Source organism: Asterias rubens, chromosome 3 (genome assembly GCF_902459465.1).
Source record: "Asterias rubens chromosome 3, eAstRub1.3, whole genome shotgun sequence".
Lineage (NCBI taxonomy): Eukaryota > Metazoa > Echinodermata > Asteroidea > Forcipulatida > Asteriidae > Asterias > Asterias rubens.
In genome coordinates this window covers 14,008,881-14,030,560 of record NC_047064.1, presented here as the reverse complement: position 1 = coordinate 14,030,560, position 21,680 = coordinate 14,008,881, and the positions used below count along the sequence as shown (strand labels likewise).

The 21,680-nt window shown below is 38.4% G+C and overlaps 2 protein-coding genes across 2 annotated transcripts in view; one reads left to right on the top strand and one right to left on the bottom strand.

Annotated features, from left to right (window-relative positions):
- Positions 1-1,603: 1,603 nt before the first annotated feature.
- Positions 1,604-15,992, top strand: LOC117288092 (disintegrin and metalloproteinase domain-containing protein 10-like). Its single transcript, XM_033768792.1, has 12 exons — positions 1,604-1,656; positions 2,431-2,558; positions 3,836-4,327; positions 4,799-5,029; positions 6,076-6,230; positions 6,966-7,131; positions 9,022-9,187; positions 10,375-10,479; positions 11,234-11,417; positions 12,419-12,518; positions 14,177-14,455; positions 15,769-15,992. The coding sequence occupies exons 1-12, from the start codon at positions 1,604-1,606 to the stop codon at positions 15,840-15,842; spliced, it is 2,133 nt and encodes a 710-aa protein (XP_033624683.1). The 3' UTR covers positions 15,843-15,992.
- Positions 15,993-16,759: 767 nt separating this feature from the next.
- LOC117288091 (centrosomal protein of 152 kDa-like) overlaps positions 16,760-21,680 on the bottom strand; it is a 52,331-nt gene continuing 47,410 nt past the window's right edge. Inside the window, exons 25-27 of the mRNA XM_033768790.1 lie at positions 21,547-21,628; positions 21,135-21,291; positions 16,760-18,884 (exon numbers count right to left, since the gene is read on the bottom strand). Of these exons, the coding sequence (XP_033624681.1) occupies positions 17,339-18,884; positions 21,135-21,291; positions 21,547-21,628 (1,785 nt within the window). The 3' untranslated portion in view covers positions 16,760-17,338. The remainder of the gene's footprint in view (positions 18,885-21,134; positions 21,292-21,546; positions 21,629-21,680) is intronic.

Below are 21,680 nucleotides of genomic sequence, written 5' to 3'. Positions count from 1 at the left end.
ACACCAGTATACTGTGAAAACTGGTAAGAGGAGGTAGGATAGGCCTATGCGAAAATAATCTGAAACAAGATTGGAATGCTTTGCACAACATTAAAGGCAGTGGACACTATTGGTAATTATCAAAGACTAGCCTTCACAGTTGGTGTATCTCAACATATGCATAAAATAACAAAACTGTGAAAATTTGAGCTCAATCGATCATCGAACTTGCGAGATAATAATGAAAGAGAAAAACACCCTTGTCACACGAAGTTGTGTGCGTTTAGATGGTTGATTTCGAGACCTCAAGTTCTAAATCTGAGGTCTCGAAATCAAATTCGTGGAAAATTACTTCTTTCTCGAAAACTATGGCACTTCAGAGGGAGCCGTTTCTCACAATGTTTCATACCATCAACCTCTCCCCATTACTCGTCACCAAGAAAGGTTTTATGCTAATAATTATTTTGAGTAATTACCAATAGTGTCCACTGCCTTTAAGGTTTATCGCGATTCGTCAGAACCGCAATGCGTTGTGGGTAGTAAAATGGCAGTTTGCTATGCAGTGTATGTTGTCATGCTCGACTTTTGCGCACGCATCGCCTATCTATAGGCCTACCTTTGTGTGGGTTCAACAGCGCCCTCTCTTGGTACTTTGCTATTCGCGATAAACCTTATGTCATTTCCTTGACTGATGATAGTGATTGTATTTGAAAGCTGGAAAGGGACCTCACCAGGTAATTAAAAAATTAAGCTATCCCATCCACACATTGTGCACACACTGGTGTGGTGGCTTCAAACAGATTTTCCAGCGTAATTCTACAGCAGTATGCAACAAATGGAAATTTGGTTGGTAATCCTGTTTTTATCAAGGAAGAAATGTCATGCTTAGCAAATTTTTATTCTTAGCAGCTCTGTGAAATTGGGCCCAGGTAGCTTAAAGCCATTATACACTTTCGGTAAACAGTATTGTCCAAGTCCCATGCTTCGTGTATCACAACAACAAACCTGTGAAAATTTAGGCTTAATCGGTCATCGGAGTCGGGAGAAAATAACGGGAAAACCCACTCTTGTTTCCGCGCGTTTCGCCGTGTCATGACATGTGTTTAAAATAAATCCGAAATGCTCGCTAACGAGAATTTATATTGTTTTACCGTTTTCTCAAAAAGTAAAGCATTTCATGGACTAACATTTCAAGAGAAGTCTTTCACCATTACCTTCTGTAAACCCTGTAAATTATTTGTAAATCTGTGAACTTTTTTTTTTTTTTCTGTACCGAAAGGGTCCAATGGCTTTAAATGGATTGAATTTTCTAAATTATGCATTACCAAAGGATAGGAAACTTGAACAATCTGACCAACAACAAGTTAGGTCACTCAAACATGATGACATTGCTAATCACAACCAATACCCAATGATAGGGGTCAGACCAACACTCTGCCAGGCACTTGACTATAAAAAAAAAAAAAAAAAAAAAAAAAAAAAAAAGGAACATTATTTTGATCTTTAATTTGTATTTTCAGATACATTGAATGAAGTCATACGTCATTTTGAACCACTGAACTATGACACTGATACACTGATTGGGCTTGCTCAGCCACAGTGTCAGATAAACAAAAGTCCACTGATGAGTCAAAATGAGGATGCTTCGATCAACTGGGAGGTCTCTGCATTTGGAAGGTAAAAACATCACCTCTTGAAGTTACTCAGTAAGCCTAAATATTTCATGTAAGCACTCAAGAGATGTGAAAAGCTTGCAAGTGCCGTACTGGATGTCAAGATACAAAACCTGCTCGATAATGCACCCATTTTACAGTGTCTTGAAAGGTATTGGACACTTTCGGTAAACAGTTTTGTCCAAAGGCCCACACTTCGTGTATCACAATTTTATATATAAAATAATTAAACCTGTGAAAATTTTGACTAAAAAAATCATCAGAGTCGGTACAAACTCACCCTTGTTTCCGCATGTTTCGCCATGTAATGACATGTGTTTAAAATAAATCTGTTGATGATTGTTTTAATGTTTTCTCAAAAAGTAAAGCATTTCATGGAATAATATTTCAAGAGAAGTCTTTTACCATTACCTTCTTTAAACCCTGTAAGTAATTTGTAAATCTGTGAACTTTTATTTTTGTTTCTGTTCCAAAAGTGTATAATGGCTTTAATGATAGTTTTGTAATATCCATCCAACTTATTTTCAATTCATAGCCTGCTCTCATTTTTCTCTTGCAACTCTAATCACCAATTGAGTCAAAACTTTCACAGATTTGTTTTATGTGAGAATACTGCTCGTCCTTGACAATTACCAAATGTGTCCCAGTGCCTTTAAGTCTATTACACCCCAAAAGTGAGAAACACTTTTGTTGTAACAGCTCGACAGATGTCAACGAATAAAGTGTTGATCATTCCAACAAATTCAACTAAAATATAGATTTTCTGTTTCTGTTTCAGATCATTTCACGTACAGCTCTCTCTGCATCACGATATCATCAGCAAAGATGCTCAACTAACTGTTGTTAAAACTGAAAGCACAATCACGAAAAACCTAGTTTCCAAGCTCTACAGGGGCTTCCTTAAAGGTGAGTTTAATATTTCTGACTTTAAGATGAGAATTATAGTCAAATTTTCTCTCATATCCAGCAATGCTTGGGTTGCAAGCAAAAAGTAGTGGATAAATTAAAGCAAAATTTGTATGTTATGTTTATGTGTTCAACATTGTCAGTGACAGAGTGTGATGTTTAGAATCTACCCACTTATAGGATACATAACAACTTTACCAAAACCTCCCTACCACTCTGGTTTAGAATAAATTAATTGCAATTTAGCTGACTGTATCATCTGGAGAGGTTTAGATTATGTTGCAGTCCTGATACTTTGTTCTTGAAAGGGCAAGGGCACCAAGGCGTTTCCTCCTTTGTAAAGAGCACTTCTATGAGGAAATAAGAAATCTTTATTGGAACATTTCAAGGGGGCACCAAGGCAATGACCAAAGGGCAACGAAGGAAATTGCCCATGTGAAGTATTTCCCTTGATGTTACCCTAAAGTGCTCTATGACATTACTTTGTGAGCATGCATTGCCCAACTATTGGGTAATTTTTAGTGTTATATATTGTTATATTTATATTCATATTTATACTTATACTTATACATAGTTTTTAACGATTCCTGTAAGTGGCGGCTTTCCGCTGTTGGATGTCAATAAATAAAAATAATTATAACTGCAGCACCCACAGACAGAACATTGGAGTTCATGTAGTACTAAATCAATGTTCATATTTTCTTAGACCTCAAAATTTTGTTTTTTTGGGGGGGAGGTGCAATCAAGGGTTTAGGATAGAAGGCTCAAGTTCAACTTCCTCGTCCCTACTTCTGCCACTGCAAAAGTGCAGTAGTTGTACAGGCAGTGTTTTGTTACTCTCCAACTTCAAAATTGGGTATTCTTTGTGTGTAACTGCCATACTTGGATATTCAGTTCACTGCCATAAGGCAAATTTTGCGTTAGAAGTTTAACATACTCATGGAAATATTCAGTCTTTGCAGGACAAATAGTTGCCTCATATGACCAAGGTCTTTAATGGAGTTTGTATGAAACTGCTTCTGTATGTCCTGGTAAATGGAGTTTATTGATCAAGAGTGGTCTCAAAGTAGTTGTTGGCAAAAAGAAACATTCAGTTTCTAAGAAAAGCATTTACTTGTGGATTTTTTTTTTTTTTTTTTTTTTTAAACTTGCACACATTTTCCACTTCACATTTTTTGATTATTACAAGCAATTAAGCACCTATAGCACTGAGCCAATAAAATATGAAAATCACATCAAGAACTTCCTATTCTTGTCAAATCATAATTTAATTACAGATGATGAGCACTCTTCCATACATGGCCATATCATCAATGGCACCTTTGATGGAATCATCAAGACATCTAACGAGACTTATCACTTAGAACCATCAGTCCGTTTCCTCATAGAGCCAGAATTTCACTCAGTGATCTACCGTGCTACAGACATTCAAATTAACAACAAGCAAGCTAAGACAGGCCCCTGTCAACTATGTAGTGTAACCTTTGCACCGCCCAACAGTCAAACTAAAGATGTCTTCAAGAGGATAATAAGAAATTCAATAGACTCATCACAATCACAAGATGAAACCGATGAATCAAACGCCAGAGAGCGCCAAACTGAGTTTGATCAGACAGCTAAGACATGTGTACTCTACATAGTTATAGATCATACTTTCTTCAAGGAAGTGGCAGGTAGTGATGTATCTATGGCAATAGCAGAGGTTGCATTTCACATTGCGGAGGCTGACTCTGTGTATAGAGCTACAGATTTTGATGGGGACGGCATCGGTAAGTTGAAAATCCAAAATTCAGCTTAATTTTAAGTCTCCTTCTCTTGAATTCAGCACATTTCGGACATCCAATAAAAGTTAAGCCAAGTTCATACTTCCTGCCAATGTGAAGCGTATGTTGGTGACGCAACAACTGGTACGTGCTCCATTTTACTTTATGATGCAAAAGTATGAACCGAGCTTAAGCCTAGCAATAGACATGCAAAGGGAGGTATGGGAACGGGGTATACATGTAGGCCTATTATAAATGTATCTTTCTTGTTTAGATGCACCAACTGAAACATTTTTTTAAATCGAAGTGTTTATTTGGTAGACACCGCTCTAGAAATGCAAATGTCGTGGGTTAGAATCCCACCCATCATGCCAATGATTTTTTCCCAGAGCTCGTAAAACCAAAATTAATATTCTTTATCCTGTTGTTATGTCCTATTTCTAAAAGATAAAAAGAGGAATTATTATTTTATTTCAGCGGATAATGTTGGTCTAGCCATCGGAGGGGCCACCATCTTCGAGTCAGAATCTGCTCAGAATTATCTCATCTCCCGGGAGTACCAGGATGCGTATCGTTTCCTGTCTGACTTCTCCCTGTATGACTTCAGTTCTTATTGTATGGGTCTGGCTTTCACTTATCGGGATTTCAATGAAGGAATCTTGGGCCTGGCATGGATGGGATACCCTGGCTCCGATAACCCACCAGGAGGTGAGAAAAGCAGGGTTGCTTTCAGGCAATATGTTGAAGCGGTTGGAGGACCTCCGATGGATTTCACAAAGAGTTAAGACTAGTCGAGTTAGGACGAGGTACTCGTTCTAACTTAGGAATAGACCAATCCAGTCGCGCAAGTGCTGGGCGCCGCCATGGGTGCCGCGCGCCGCCATGGGTGCCGCGCGCCGCCATGGGTGCCGCGCGCCGCCATGGGTGCCGCGCCATTGTGCGGTGTCTTTGTGCCTAATTTTATGCACAAAGACATGATAAAATCGTTTTCTTTTTCACTTTTTATGGAAATTGAGTGTCTTCCTCGACAATCAGGTGCAATTTCACTGACATTGCTACATGATATAACGATGTACTACATTCTTGATAATGTTTTTAAAATTAAGCAAAAAGTTAAATACTGAAATTCTGACAAAGTGTATCGCATTTTAGCGACTTTTATGCAGTCCACGTGTCTTTTTCCCCTAACTCACCAAAGACAATCACAGGTTTAGTTGCAAATATTTGTGGTCAATCTGGAGCATTATATATGGTTTAATTTTTGATTTGTTGTGAAAAAAAACGTTATTAAAAAAATTATTATTAGTATTTTTTTGACACCAGCCAAATTGTGCTGGTATCGTCATGCGTATCGGCCAGGTACAATAGCCTGCGTCTGATTTCACGAAACGCTAGGATTAATCCTAACTCGAGTTAGGACAGGTAACCCTTCCTAACTTAGGATGGGTTCAATGCGTCCGACGTATTTGGATACGGAACTGAACCCGTCCTAAGTCCTAAGATTAATCCTAAGTTAGGAAGAGTTTGGTGAAATCGACGGCTGGTTAAACAAACTGAAATTTCCCTGTTAGTAAAATAGCTTTATCAAGTTAGACCTAGTTCATACATTATCTCTCACTTGGGTTGAACAACATTAACAGTACATGTATCTTAGCCATGTAATCATGATGTTTCAATTGTTGTAGTCTGTATGATTAAATTAATGTTGATACATTTGTTTCTTGTGGCCATTAAATGTCTAAACTATTAACCAGGGATATGTCAGAAGCAAGTTGTGTACATGGATGAAGGGCAGCCCAGCAGTCTGAACACTGCCATTGTTACTCTACTCAACTTTGGTGTGTATATGCCACGCAGTGTTAGTGTCACTTCAGTCCTACATGAGCTGGGCCATGGATTTGGAAGCGAGGTCAGTTACTTGTTAAAGGCAGTGGCGATATTGGTAATTACTCAAAATAGTTATCATCATAAAACCTTTCTTGATCACGAGTAATGGGGAGAGGTTGATAGTATAAAACATTGTGAGAAACGGCTCCCTCTGAAGTGACGTAGTTTTCGAGAAAGAAGTAATTTTCCACGAATATGATTTCGAGACCCCTTCGTGTGACAAGGGTGTTTTTTTCTTTCATTATTATCTCGCAACTTCAATGACCGATTGAGCTGAAATTTTCACAGGTTTGTTATTTTATGCATATGTTGAGATACACCAACTGTGAAGACTAGTCTTTTATAATTACCAATAGTGTCCGCTGCCTTTAAAAGAGGAGAATTTACAATAAGCAAAAGGTGAAAATAAGCTGAACAAACATTCCTTATGAATGAGGGAGTTCTTCCCCATCTGAACCCCGTTTCATAAAGCCTGTAAGCAGCCACTATTATTATTATTATTAAGCACGCAATTTGTTTGTTTGAAAGTATTGCTTAACAGAAACAGGTTATCAACAAAAACTACATTAAGTTTACATTGTTATGACTGGTGCCCCACTAAAAAACTTTGCTTAGCAAAGAAATATTTCAAGCATTTTTTTTGGCTTATTTTGGCTTTATGAAATTGAGCCCAAGTCCACCATCTTTGCCCCCCCCATTTACCCTTTTATAGCTACATAAACTTATATCATAGAATCAGTACTTTTTTCTCTATCAGCATGACCCACAAAGCCAGAGTTGTTCCCCGTCTGGCTCCCAAGGTAACTACATCATGTACTCTCAAGCTACCGATGGGAACAGACCAAATAATGATCGCTTCTCAAGCTGCTCCAGGAGCCAGATTGCAGCCATGATCACATCCAAAGGTCATCAATGCTTGAAATGTAAGTTTGCCCCAGATGTTAAATTTGCATCAGGGGTAAAGAAAAATAATTTTGGTTTTTACCCATACACCGATGTGTGTTAGTATACAAATATTGACTGCTTCGAGTGCTATGGTTAAAACTACGACACCCGAGGTGATCCCCGGAGCGTTCAATTTTCCCGAGGCGCAGCCAAAGGGAAAATGGAACGGTCCGGGGATCACTGAGGGAGTCGTAGTTTTAACCATCTAGCACGAATTAAAGCAGTCAGTGTTTGTTTTATAACGCCCCAACAGACTACTTATCATCTTCGTACATGTAAAGTTCAAACGCCATTTCAGAGACACAGATGCACAACTGATTGGGTTCGAGGTGGGTAAAAAGATGTCTGGGTACTGCACGCCGTGTGATAGTCGTCGGACTATCACATGGCAAACGATGCACTATCACACGGCCGCGGCTAGTAAAACTAAGACATCATGTGACGCGCTCTAAACCAATGAAAAGGCAGAATATTTGTAATGGGGTGTTAAAATACTGTATAAAAGTGCTTTCCCGAGTACTGTGAAAAAACCCACAGGCATATTACTCGGTTGGGATTCGAACCCACAACCCTTGCAATTTAAAGGCAGTGTCTTACCAACTAGACTACCGAGGTTGCCCGGTAGCTAGAGGCAGGTCAATTCCTGGTTGTTATGGGTGTATTCCCCAAGCTAAGAAAAGGGGTTCCCCCTGGTGTTCCTGGCTGGATTGGCAACATATTGCGCCACAGCACCTTGTAAACCATTACATGGTGCTTAAGGATTAGGCCTTACATCTCAAAATGCGCCCCACTCCTTGCAGTAATAATACCTGGCGCTTTGTATCCTTTGGCAAAAGGCGCGTTATAAATACGGTTATTATTTATTATTATTACTAGCTCTTGTAGTGCCTGAGAATATTGTTGCCAAGTATTGAATCATAGTTATTCTATGTAGAGCCATATCATATTAGTGGCATAGTATGGGTTTGGGTCCCGGTCGTGACACTTGCTACGTAAAATTGGGGAGGTAGTGCTTTATGCTCTACCAGTCAAAAACAAAGTTAGGATGACTTTTAAATCTGTTCTGTAGAAAGTAGCAGTGAGCTTTTCACAAGCAAACGGCTTCAGACAGGGTGCTTGTTTTTCCTTTATTTGCTGGTGGTAAATTTAATTGCTTGATGGCTTCATAAAAATATTTGGCACGGATATGCAAATCTTTCGCGAATAATTCTGACATGGTGGTTGGTTTTTATGTTTTTTGGATAATTTGCTAGTACATAAAATCTGTACATACAAACGTCATGGAAATGGATCGAAGCATGCACTGTCAAGCTTCTGAAAATACCGTCTCTTCACATAAAAAAGTAAATAACTAATAAAAAAAATTTTTAAAAATGAAATTGAAATTGACTCTATCCAGGACCAGCCTGTTCGAGGGCACATCACAGTAAAAATACCATAACAAAATTACACAGAAAAAGTTTAAGAGAAAGTGAGCCAGCAAAAATAGAAATACAATCCTTATTGACAACAAAGGTGCAGAATACCATTCTACTGGAAAAAAAACAATGCAACCTAGGTACAATTTTAAATCTTAAAGAGCCAATAAAGTATGATCTCTGTATTTCAACTATAACCTTTTTATGGCTAAATAGACATCGTAGATACCGGTTAATAACCATTTTACTCTAAAAATAACGAATTACTCTAGTAAAAAATGCACCCGGCCGCGCGGCTTTTTTCAGCCGAGAGTCAAAAACGGCTTATTATTATTATTATTGTTGATACGGTCCATGCTGTAAAAAACTTAGGTACGATATAGCATTTACAAAGTTCACAGTCAAATTAGAAACTAACCATAAGGATTTTTTACTGTTGCTCACTCTCAGCCCAAGTAGCTCAGTATTGCGGTAATGGATTAGTTGAAGACGGAGAGGAGTGCGATTGTGGAAGTGATTCTATGTGTGCCTACGCTGATAACTGCTGTACACCAAGGGGGGGCCTTGGAACTGATCCAGAGTGTACCTTCAGAAGACAACTTGGCCGAGTTTGTAGGTAAACAAATCTACCCCAAGGGAATATGTCATATATTCAGGCCAAATAAAACACTATAGTCCTGTATCACGGTGCAGCCGTCTTGAATTTCTCCCATTGATATCAATGTTACCAAACCGAGGCTTGAAGGAAAAAATAATTTGCTTACTTATTTAAAAAATGATTAATGTTATTGGATACAAGGAACATGACCAAGATGGAGGCAGCAGGTGTACAAGGTGTGGGCAAATTTGTCTGCATACACCCAACCCAAACAGTACACTCCTATCATGTCCGCCATACCTCAAACAAATCTTATAGAAGTCCTCGTCTTCAACTTGGCAAACCAAACCAAAGTTAGGAACTCTAAATATCAGGTCAACATGTCATAAGTCTGACGTGTTGAAAATACTAGTGAGCCTTTCACAAGAAGTACTTTTCTTAAACTTAGCAAACCAAACCAAAGTTAGGAACTCTAAATATCAGGTCCACATTTCATAAATCTGACATGTAGAAAGTAGCAGCGTGCCTTTCACTAGCAAGGCTCCTGACACTCTTGTAAGGGCATGGCAGTTTTTCCCTATGCAGAGGGCACCACTTATTACATTTCTACACTTCATGGGCACCAAGGCAAATAGCCCCAGGGCGATGGCTCCTGACACTCTTGTAAGGGCATGGCAGCTTTTCCCTATGCAGAGGGCACCACTTATTACATTTCTACACTTCATGGGCACCAAGGCAATAGCCCCAGGGCGATGGCTCCTGGTCAATCGTCCAAGGGGCTTGGAGGCAATTGCCTTCAACATCTCAAAAAAGTGTCAGACCTGCATTTTTAACAATGTCTTTTAAAATGCAAACGTTCATTTGTTAACCTTAAAGTGGCAGACAAACCCCCAGTGTCAGGAAAAGCAATATAAAATTAAATAAACTAATTTAACTAAATTTTCCAGTAATTTTTCACTGAATATATTTCAGAGGAGCCGCTACAATATTCAAGTCTCTTCTCAAAACTTATCTTATGTCACAGGTTTTCAATGACTATTTTGCTGTGTCTGCTTTTCTTTGTGTTGTGTTTTGTTTTTGGTTTTACTGCGCCTTGAACACCCAGCAGGGTGGTTATGTGCGCATTACAAGTCTTATTGTTGTTATTATTATTATTATTATTGTTATTATTAATAAACCAGGTTTTATTCATGTTTGTATTTCAGTCCATTGACATCCAAGTGTTGCGATTCTAGATGTCATTTAATACCTGCAACTTGGTATGTACAATGTTCATCCAGTGAAGAATGTCAACAAGAGTCATTCTGCAAATATCCTTTGAATTGTACAATCAAAAGAAACCCATCTAGAAGTAAAGATGCATTTCTTCACCAGGAACTGAGAATAAGACTGATATTTTGATGGTGTGCCTGAACAAAATGTTGCATAGAATTATCAACAATACTTTATAAAAGTTCATAGAACTATGTAATAGAAATTTATAGGGCAAACAATGTCCGATTATCAATTTCCAATTGTACTCGTTCATGGAATCCATCTTGGTGTTTTTTGTTGCGTGCAATACATGTGTAACTTTCTTGAGTCTCTATAAACTGCTATTTCAAATTTAAATCTAGACGTCCTTAATATGTGGTAAGGCAATTTCTAGCTTTAATAACCCTTTTGACACTTCAAGCCATGGATGTAGAATTGCCTCCATGCTCAAACTGACTACAAAAACTGTCACTTGAATAGGAAAACTAATAAAAGTTGTTCCCATTTAGACAAGGGAACATAAGCCTTCTTGAGATATGGCGGACACAATACTACAACACTAAAAGGTTTGGGTAAATTTGTGTGTATACACCAAAACCAAACAGTACACTCCTATCACATCCACCAAACTTCCCACATGACGTAAATCAGCCTTTTTAGGGGGACAATTTTGAACACACTGCCTTGCGCGAGAACGGCTGTGCGCATGCCGGGTCACATATATAGGCCAGTGCGCCTTCTAGTTCTTATATATAACTCTATGATTGCAACTTATCTATTGTAAGCTATCGTTCTTAACTGCATATGAACTGGCTCCAGTGCGGTCTGTCCCCAGTCTGAATCTCAACCTGATGGTTCTAGGTGTGACGGAGACGTTAATAGATGCTTTGATGGTCAATGTGTCTTAGGCCCATGCTATGATCTAGGTCTTCAAGAATGCTTATGTAACTATGACGTCAACAACCCCCAACAGAGCTGTCAACTCTGCTGCCAGGTATGTCCCCTCTTCTTTCTTGATCCCCATTTAAGACATTGTTTATAAACTTGTTTACATTTAAACTGTAATAGTTATAATGGTGCAATAACTAGCACAGAAAGAATAGAGTCTAAAGACAAGGTTCAAATTCTTTACATGTCCTATGCCATATAATTCACCTTTGTTAGCTGGGCCCAATTTATTGGCTTACCGTAAGCAAAGATTTGACGCTTTTGGAAGCAGGGAATTCTGCTCTTACATCAAGCAAATTTCACAGGTTAGCCGGGAATTTCCTTCGCTTACACAGCTTGCGCAGAAATTTGGTGCTTGCACAGTAAGTAGAGAATGGTGATTGCAAGCGCAACATGTTAAGCAGAGCCGTGAAATTGTGTTTAAATATGAAAAGAAGTTATAAGCATTGGAGGCTTGTGGCTGTTATGACTCCCAAAGGTTAAATTATCAAAACTCATTACTTTTCAATTCCTGTTTATGTTTGCATCTGCTTTGTTGTTGCACAGTTGAACATTTACACCTGCACTTTTTTTAGGGGGAGGATAGGGGGAATATAATTCAAATTATAAAAACAAATCATTTTCCAAGCCTAGGCCAATTTTTAGAGCTGCTCAAAAATAAGCAGGATATTTTTGTATGGTCATGTGATATGGTATTACATGGCTGGTCTATGTGGGAGAGGGGTTCAGAGGGGTTCAGAGGGGTTCAGGGGGGTTCAGAGGGGTTCAGGGGGGTTCAGAGGGGTTCAGGGGGGTTCAGAGGGGTTCAGAGGGGTTCAGAATATGCAGCAAGATAGTCCTCAAAGAACATAATCTACTTGGGAAGTAGATACACACATGGTGTTATTGCAAACTAAATAAATATTGAGACTTCACCATACAATGCCTCAAATCCCACACAAATACATAGATGTTGTTACAACGGATGTTTACAATCGCACAACTATTGTGAACAAAAGTCAATATCCGCTAATTGTTATAATTATTGTGTATCATGACCTCCTGCAGGTGGATAGTGAGTGTGTACCAGCTGTGAGTCTTGGATTGGTAGCAGCCAATGGAGATATTATACAGAAACAACCTGGCAGTGTATGTCATGCTTATACAGGTATGACAAATAAAACTCCCATTATCATTAATGCAATTACGGTGCTAAAATTTAATTACATATTCTGTAGTCAAAAATTCCCGTTTTCAATTTTTTTTTTATTATTATGCATATAATTTTTTTCCCCCAAGTTTCAAGTGATAAAGAGTTAAAGCTTCGTAATTGAATTAATTAACACAAGGATAATTTTTACAAGGTTTAGCTTTGTATTTTCACGAAAAAGCCATATTTTGGTATGCCATTTTTTGTGTACAAAGTGCCGGCATGGTGCCAAAATTAATACTCTGTGTTTTTAGTTTTCAAGAATAGACACTTTGTATGACCAAGATATTTCAGCTTTCAATAATAGACACTTTTGTTACGCATTTGGTTTGTAAACGACGATGCCCTGCTCACAGACCTCATTGGGGCAGTTTTCACAAATAGACAATTGTGTTAAACCATAGAGCAAGGAACAGAAGGAGTTACAACTAGTCTTGTTCAAAGATTCCGCGTGTGTTAGCCCCCAAAATTATTATAATTATCATCGGCAGAAACATCTGCTTGCGCATTGCCTAGTATAAAGAACTAGGTATTATATGTCTGTGGTTACGTCACAGAAACAAATACACAGATTGCATTGCGTTCAAGCATATTTCTCAACCAAACGGCATACGGCAAGGATGATTTTAGCTAAGAATAACGACATTTCAATGATTTAAGCAAAAGAAAATGCAATAGGAATCACCTCTTTGTAATATTCGTATAAAACAAACACAAAATCAGTTGAATAATTACGGCTCTCAATTCCACCCCAAATTGTCTAAAAGTAAAATTAAAAATCCATTTTAAATTCTTTTTTTCAGTTTGTGTCTAATTGTGTTCTGTTGTTCAAATGCATATCCCCTGATAAGAAAAATGTTTGCAAACAATGTCAATTCGTGTTCAACGGCCGAAGACCATCGACATTCTGTTCATCATTAAAAAAATCAATATTACATATTTCACTCTTTTTCCGATCAGCAAAATCTAACAAGTGTCATAACTCATCACAGCAAAGGCCATTTTGTTTGCTTCAAAACTCAATAGGAAGCTCAAAGTCGACAGGTTCTAATGTAGCACTGTTCGCATACATTGGACTTGTGTGTTACTACTTTACCACTCCAATAGTTATGAATGTAAAACGACGTAATACCAGCGACGGCAGCGAAAGGCGGTAAAACACATGGGGTACAAAGAGCTCGCTGCGGTCGGAATGTGTACAGCCTTTTACAGCAAGCATATTTCACGAGTGGATAGCAGGGAACTTTGGCTTCTGCATGTGCGTACGCCACATTACTGGGCATTCTACGCTTACAAGGCTAGCGCAGAAATCCAGCACCTGCCACGTAGGCGCAGAATGGTGATCGTACGCGCAGAATTCGGCGGTAAGCAGAGCCATAAAATTGGGCTCAGTTGACCTGAAGGACACTTAGCCTAAATGATGTACTTGAAATATTCTTGACACATTGCTTTGCAAGCATCTTTACCAAGTATATAATGTTGGCTCAAAGGAGCTAATCATCATCATACTCGTCTAAGCAACACTTCCATCAACATTTTTTTGAAAATGCAGTAATAATTGAATCAATATGGAATTTGAAATTAGTTGTGATTTTATGCGTTTCTTTCACACCCAGGATATTGTGATCTTAAAGGTGATTGTGTGACATTGGACACAGACTCTGCACTGGATAAACTCAAGAATCTCTTCACTAAAACGCATTCTAAAGATGTAGCCTACTGGCTGTATAGAAACTGGTACTATCTGGTATGTGGTGTGCTCAGCTTTGGTATAGTGTCTTTGATGGTCAGAATCACACGTGATTATTGGGGGAACATGCGAAGCGCTGTCCGGAGAATACGTGAGAATACATCAAGTACTGCAGAACATGCAAGACAAGAACACTTGAACCAAGGTAGATAAAATAGTCTCATATCGTGTGTTGTGGCCTAGTTTAAAGACACTGGACACTATTGGTAATTGCCAAAGAATTGTCTTCACAGTTGGTGTATCTCAACATATGCATAAAATAACGAACCTGTGAAAATTCGAGCTCAATCGGTCGTCGAAGTTGCGAGATATTAATGAAAGAAAAAACACCTTTGACGCACCATGGTCACCTGAAGTTGTGTGCTTTCAGATGCTTGATTTCGAGAACTCAAACTCTAAATCTGAAGTCTCGAAATCAAATTCGTGAAAAATTACTTCTTTCTCAAAAACTACGTCACTTCAGAGGGAGCCGTTTCTCACAATGTTTGATACCATCAACCTCTAACCATTACCCGTAATCAAGAAAGGTTTTATGATAATGATTATTTTGAGTAATAACTAACAGTGTCCACTGCCTTCAAGAGTACCAGATTCAAGCTCTGGTGTTTGATCAATAGAGAGTGGGTTCGAATCCAGGTCGTGACACTTGCTTCGTAAAATTGGGAGAGGTAGTGCTTTCTGCTCTATCGGCCAGGCTTTCTGATTTGTGATACCCAAGCCTACATCCGTATTGACTGTAAAGGGGGCAACCCTTTTTCAGCCCCAGGAGTAGGTAGCGACGTGTGTGTCTGGCGACTTGCATAAAAATATATTAGTGAATATGATTAATTTTGCACCGTATTAAATTTTCTAGTCGGAAATTAGTTAATTTCTCAGATTGATTGGAAACCAGCTGAGCTTTGGCGAGTAGTTCTATACTGGTGCTTACAAAGGCAAAGGCCCTAGTGGTCTTTTAGTTACATGTAGACTCAAGAAGAACATAGTAAATTGGCTACATGTCATTAAAAAAGAAATTAATATAAACCACAGGGAAACTGAATGGATAAACTTTTAAATGATTTTTTGGGTTTAACAAAAAATTGACCAGAGGGGGATTCAACCAACGACCTCTGAATTAACGTGCCGGCGCTCTTCTTACTGAGCTATCTACTAGCCCTATATTGGCGATGTCCCTATTTGTCAATATTTTTGTTTTAGGTGCCAGTCAGAAGCCAAGAAATTATCAAAATCATCACTTTATATTCTAAATTTAAGGAATAAATAAATAGCTTGATGTGAATAAAGTGATTTTTTGAAGTGACAAGAAATTTCTGAACAATTATGTGGAAACAAGATCCAGATAAATCCGTTTTTTAAAATTGACTAAGATTGTTTATTATTTTTGTTTACCCTAAACCTTCATACCCTCTCTTAGTTGTTTTGTTTTCTTTCTAATTTTGTTTCTGTTTGTGTGTGTAGTAGATTCAACCACCGAACCACATGATGCTGCAACCATCATACCCACGGTCTGTAACAGTGTAACTCAGGTTTAATACCAAGATACAACATACTCATTTCAGCTGATGGAGTCGTAATAATTGGCAATAAACTTGAAATTAAAACATGAAGATGATATCACTGTACATCTTCAAGAACACTCAAGTATCAGAAACGTTGCTGGTATTTAATGTTAAATGTGGAAGCACAATTAAATGCTTTCCATTTTGAAGGTTGATATGACTTTTATCTAAATGTTGTTTTGATTGTCTATGTTAATTGATTTACTTTTAACAAAACCAAGTGCCAAATATGTATTATAATAGTTTTATGATTTGTATAAATGTTGGTGAAAATTGAAAGTATAGTTTTCCAATTATGTGCCGAATAAACTGCTTATATCTTACAAAATACTTTTTCAAAACTATGAAAGTTTTTCAAGGTGATTTTCATTAGAGATTAACCTTAAACAATAACTATTTTTTAACCAGAAGTCAAAGAATAGATCTACCATTTTGAATAAATTCAATATTTTTCACAATGAACATTATCAAGACTTTTAAATACTTAACCTTTTCAGCGTCGATCCAATAATGCAATACTTTAGATTAGAGTTAAGGTTAGTTTGCCGCTGAGGTATATTGTGTTTTTTTACACGGATTTTCAAGGGTACTTTTATACATTTTTACATGAATAAAATGTTTTTACACATCTTTAATGAAGTTGTATTCAAACTTTTTGATTTTTTCTTTCAATCTGACAGTGCTTCTTCTGTGCCAATGCATCTTAATTATTTCAAATTTAACTAATGTGCAACCACTTGTATAGTCATTGCTTAACCTAAATGGGTAACTTCTCCAGGAAAGGACAAAATAGATCCAAAAAATATAATTTTTTTTGTAATAAAGTACTTTTTTAATTCAAACTCAAATCAGTTTTCAATTTACAAATATATAAATAAAATTATCTCCTGCTATTTACAAAATGTACAAAATTAGTTCATTAATTGGCTCGATGCAAAATTAGTTTTGAATTCATCTCAATTGGATTAAACTACAAATATTAAACAAACAGTGTTTTCCACGCAAACAAACTTGCCAAAACCTACCACATTAATTTTAAACTCAAATCTTTTAATCACTAGAAGTAGAAGTAGAGGCAGTACTGCTCTAAGGAAATTAGAAGGAAACAATTCGTCAGCATACAAGGGCCAAATTTCATGGCTCTGCTCACCATAAGCAAAGAATCAGCACTTACGAAAGCCGGGAATTCTGTGCTTAGCTCAAGCCTATTCCACGGGTTAGCAGGGAATTTGTGCTTTTGCTCAACGTTACTAAAAAATCCTTGCTTACACAGCTGGCGCAGAAATTCAGCGCCTGCATAGTAAGCTGAAATGGTGATCGTTAGCACAGATTTTGGCGGTTTGCAGAGCCATAAAATTGGGCCCCGTAAGGCTCAATAACTGCAATTCCGTAAACCGTAATATTATTTTACATCTTGTGCAATAACACTCTTTGTGCACACCTAGAAATATTTATTTGTCTATGTTGGCTTAAATTTGTTCTTCAACCTGTGGGCTTACAAAGCCGCTATCCTGTTGCAGCATGTGGCTAAACTTGTCACCAGATCTTGATAGAGGCACATTGGTTCTGAGGTTCATTTTAGAAGGCAAAGTAGACGTAGTTTCAACTCTCCTAGATTTATAAGGTCTCAATACTGCCTCGTCAGCGTGACTTTTATAGTTATAATCTTTCCCCTGGGAAACACTATCAAACCTGACGACCTTATTGAGCGAGATGTCGTCGTGTGGAATGTCTTGGATGTTAAGACTTGCTGGTAGGTCATTATAGATTGTATCAAGGGAGGCAGTAGATGTGTCGGTAGGCTTGTAGGGTCCTGGAGAGGGGATCTGTGTATGCCGGGTAGACTGAGGTACTGGTTTCAGAATACTCGTAGGCATGGACGCCAGCATTGCAGCCGTTCTCTCAGATGGTGGTGGGACCCTCAACGGCCCTTTCTTAGAGTCGGCGTTTCTCTTAAAAGTTGAGATTGGTTTCACAAAAGGGCTGTTCGGTGAAGAAATTAAATCATCACTTGGAATGCACTGCTTCTCATTGTGTCTGGAGCGTGTGGTTATATTGCAGCTCACTTTAGATGTACAAGTGTTATAAGTGTGCTGTCTTGATCTTGGTGATGCAGTGGCTGAAGTTTCAGGGGAACTTTCTTGTGATTTTGTACCCAACTTGTGCTTCATGGAATGGCTGGTAATATTTCGTTCAGTCATCCTAGATGGTCCGTTGAGTAATTTTAAGTGCCCTCTGTTGGTGTCGCTGGTAGAGTTTTCTGGAGAGCTTTCTTGTGAGCTTTCTTGTGATTTAAGACTTACTCTGCTGAGTGGAATTTTTGTAAACGACTGACCACCAGAGTGGGTTCTGCTTTCTATTTGTGCCTTCCTGGAGCTACCGACTGAATGGCTTGGTGAAGACTCCCTGGATCGTGCTGTTACAGAGTCGTAAGATGAAGAGGTAGTGGACATTGAGCTACCAGATGATTTGTGGTAGAGGTGGGAAGGCAGACGCTCAGGTTTAGGGTTGAACTCTCGTGGTTGAATAGGTAGCTTGCCAAGAGAGATCCCAGTCTCCATACCCTCCCAGGATATTCCTGATGAGGAAGCACCAAGATCGATTGAGGATTTACGGCTGTTGGCAGCAGAGTTATCGCGTGGAGTAGTGTGTCCCGTTCTAGAGCTGTCTTTATTAGAGCTGTTTTGAGATATGCTTGATTTGTCATCAGGCTGGGTACAGATGTCATGGGTACCTCTAAACTCCGTTGAGGTATGACTTTGAACAGAATTAGTTTGTCTTCCTTCAATACGTGGTCCCTTCCTACTGCTTATTGGATCATTGTTTCCTTGTCCATCATTACTACTGCTATCATGGCTTCTCTTACCCTCGGTTGGTCTTGTAGTTAGAGACGTCATGTTCTGACTTGATGTAATTGGGTGTGGGCTTCTCATGGTTAACTCATCAGGCTGAAGATCCAGGGCTTTGGCCATTGCTGCTAGTTTACTTGCTGTTGACTGTGTTTTGGTGTGATTCCTACATATATAAAAGGGTTAAAAGAGTTGTTAAAAACACCTAAGTAAAAAGACCAGGGGCCGATTTCACAAAGCGATAAAATTCATCGCAAAAAATTCATCGCAAGACCCATTTTCAGGATCACCATAGTGATTTGTATTGTGAAATCACTATTTACTAGCAGTAACGATCAATTTTAGATCAATTTCATAGCGCAGCTTACTGGTAAGTGCTAAATCAGCAAAAATTGTTTAAGGGCATGCCAATTTTGCAAGGAAAATAGTCAGCTAGCTGCACATTAACCATGGATATTTGCATTGTCAGCTAGCTGCACGTTAACCATGGATATTTGCATTGTTACGTCATTCAATTTTATACAGTAAGCACTGGAATGTAATCGTGCCTTTTTCTGTGCTTAGGGTTAGCTGCTCTATGAAACTGAAATTCACGCCGCAGTAAGCACTAAATTTACCGTTAAGCAGCTTTGTGAAAATGACCCTAGAAGAAGAAAAAAAGAGGGAAAAAAAAAGAAGAATATTGACAGGAAATAGTTCAGGGACACAATATACCCCACCAAGGAAACAGATAAGGTGGGGCAGACACATTATTCAGAAAACATGATGGTTTTAATCATTAAGTATTTTTGCCTTTTTTTTCACACTGTTAATCATCAGCTCAGTGCTACACAATGCTTAATTGCAATTTCATATTTGTAACAATTAGAAGAGCCTTCAAATCTGTAACAGCTTTCAGAAATAGCTACACCCCACAGATAAACTTTATTTATTTTGTTTGCCAAATAAATACCTTGAACAAGATAAATCACAGATAAACTCAATTCATTATGTGATTGAAACTATGATCAACCAATTTGTATGAAATGTATACAAATTGGTAACAGTAATATCTAATATTAAAACACATATATAGTGCCAAAGCTGTTTTGAAAAGGCTTCCTGGGGTCGATTTCACAAAGAGTTGGGACTAGTCCTAACTTAGGACTAGTCCTAAGAGATATCAAAAACGTACAACTAGTCCTAAATTACTTTACTCGAGGTAAGACTAGTCCTAACTCTTTGTGAAATCCACCCCAGGCACTTTAAAACAGGAAAAACTAGAAACTTTAAACCACAAAAAGTAAAATCATAAAATAGGTCAAAAATAAGATCCACAAAATGTGGTCATTACAACAATAAAGGTAAAAGTATACAGATATATATAAGCAATACATTGGCCCTAGAAGATGAAAAAAAGAAAAGACGATTGACAGGAAATAGTTCAGGGACACGAGATAACCAACCAAGGAAAAAGTTGGGACAGACGAAAGTAAAAACAACATAAAACATAAATATCCTGAAAAAGTCACCCTAGTACTGGACAATATTACTGAACAACCAAAGTAAACAAACTTGCACAAAATAATCTTTGCCTCCAGTTTTCTGTACCAATGCTAATAGACCCTTGCATTGCAGCATTGCTGAGGTCAAACAATGAAAACAACCTTCATAACAATAATAGGTCTTCATTATTGACCTCGTTGAGGGCGCTGTTTGGGTCCAGTCATGTGTCATCTGGGATGCGGTGTATCGATACCAAGATCATAGGGGGACACTCGTGTATGGCAAAGAGCAAGTTCGAGGGCGCTGTTTGGGTCCAGTCATGTGTCATCTGGGATGCGGTGTATCGATACCAAGATCATAGGGGGACACTCGTGTATGGCAAAGAGCAAGTTCGAGTGTGCACAATGGTTAACTAAAGGTTGACCATTTTGACTCGAACCCAGGCTGGTCGACCATTGGTTGACTACTGTGGTCGACCATTTGGAACCAGCCTCGAGCCCATGGTTTCTTCACTGGTCCTAACAGCATGTTCCGTTCTAACGTGTATTAAGCGCAGAAGGGAAGCAGTGACACTTTAGCGAAAATGTGCAAGGTTGACTAGACTACCAAACGAGTCGTTCGGGTGAGTACGTCACTGCGCATGTGCGTTGCTAGTCTGTGGTCGACCACTGGTGGACTAAATGTGCGCACTCGAACTTGCTCAAAACGGCAAGATGGCATCACACATAGATCGTTTCTGCGTGTTTTCATTGATCAATGTCCATGACGTCTACTGTATGGCAAAATATTTTGCCAAAGAAATGCGTACGCGTGTCCATTAAAATGGTCTCACAAAGAAATGGCATGCACAATGACGCACTCAGCATTCTCCGGGTTCTATTTCTATGGGTCCAGTTAAGTTCAGTACTGAACAATCAAGATAAAAACCTACCTTGGATTCTGACTATCCTCCTCAAGGAATTGCTGTAGACATTGAAGGTAATATCTGCGTAGTTTCTTTGTGGTTGCGTGTCTTTCCTTCATGACTTCTGTGTGGACAGTACACCTGAAGTTTTCTCTCATGTCTTCCATTCGTTTGATCACATCCACTGTAAACAAAAACAAAGTACAAGTCTATATTTGTTACCATTTTGTGGAAAAACACACCCAAAAGTAGGAGAAAACTACAAACCCTAAAATCAAGTAGGAATATGTCTTCCTTAAAATAAATATATTTAGGGTAAACGAAGTACAATTTACAAGAGCATGATTTGAACTCAGTCAACTTCCCTGGCTACACAGAAAGGAATCAACAATATTATTTGTGACTGAGAAGGGCAGTTACTTGAAAGCAAATTGTTTACCTTTGATCTTCTTGACTGTTGTTATGTAATGAGTTTTCAGTTCCTGCATTACATCTGCAGACACCCAGTCATCGTTATTCGTCTGTGGACCACAATAAAGAAATTTTAAACGGATGAGTCATTTAGGTAAACGA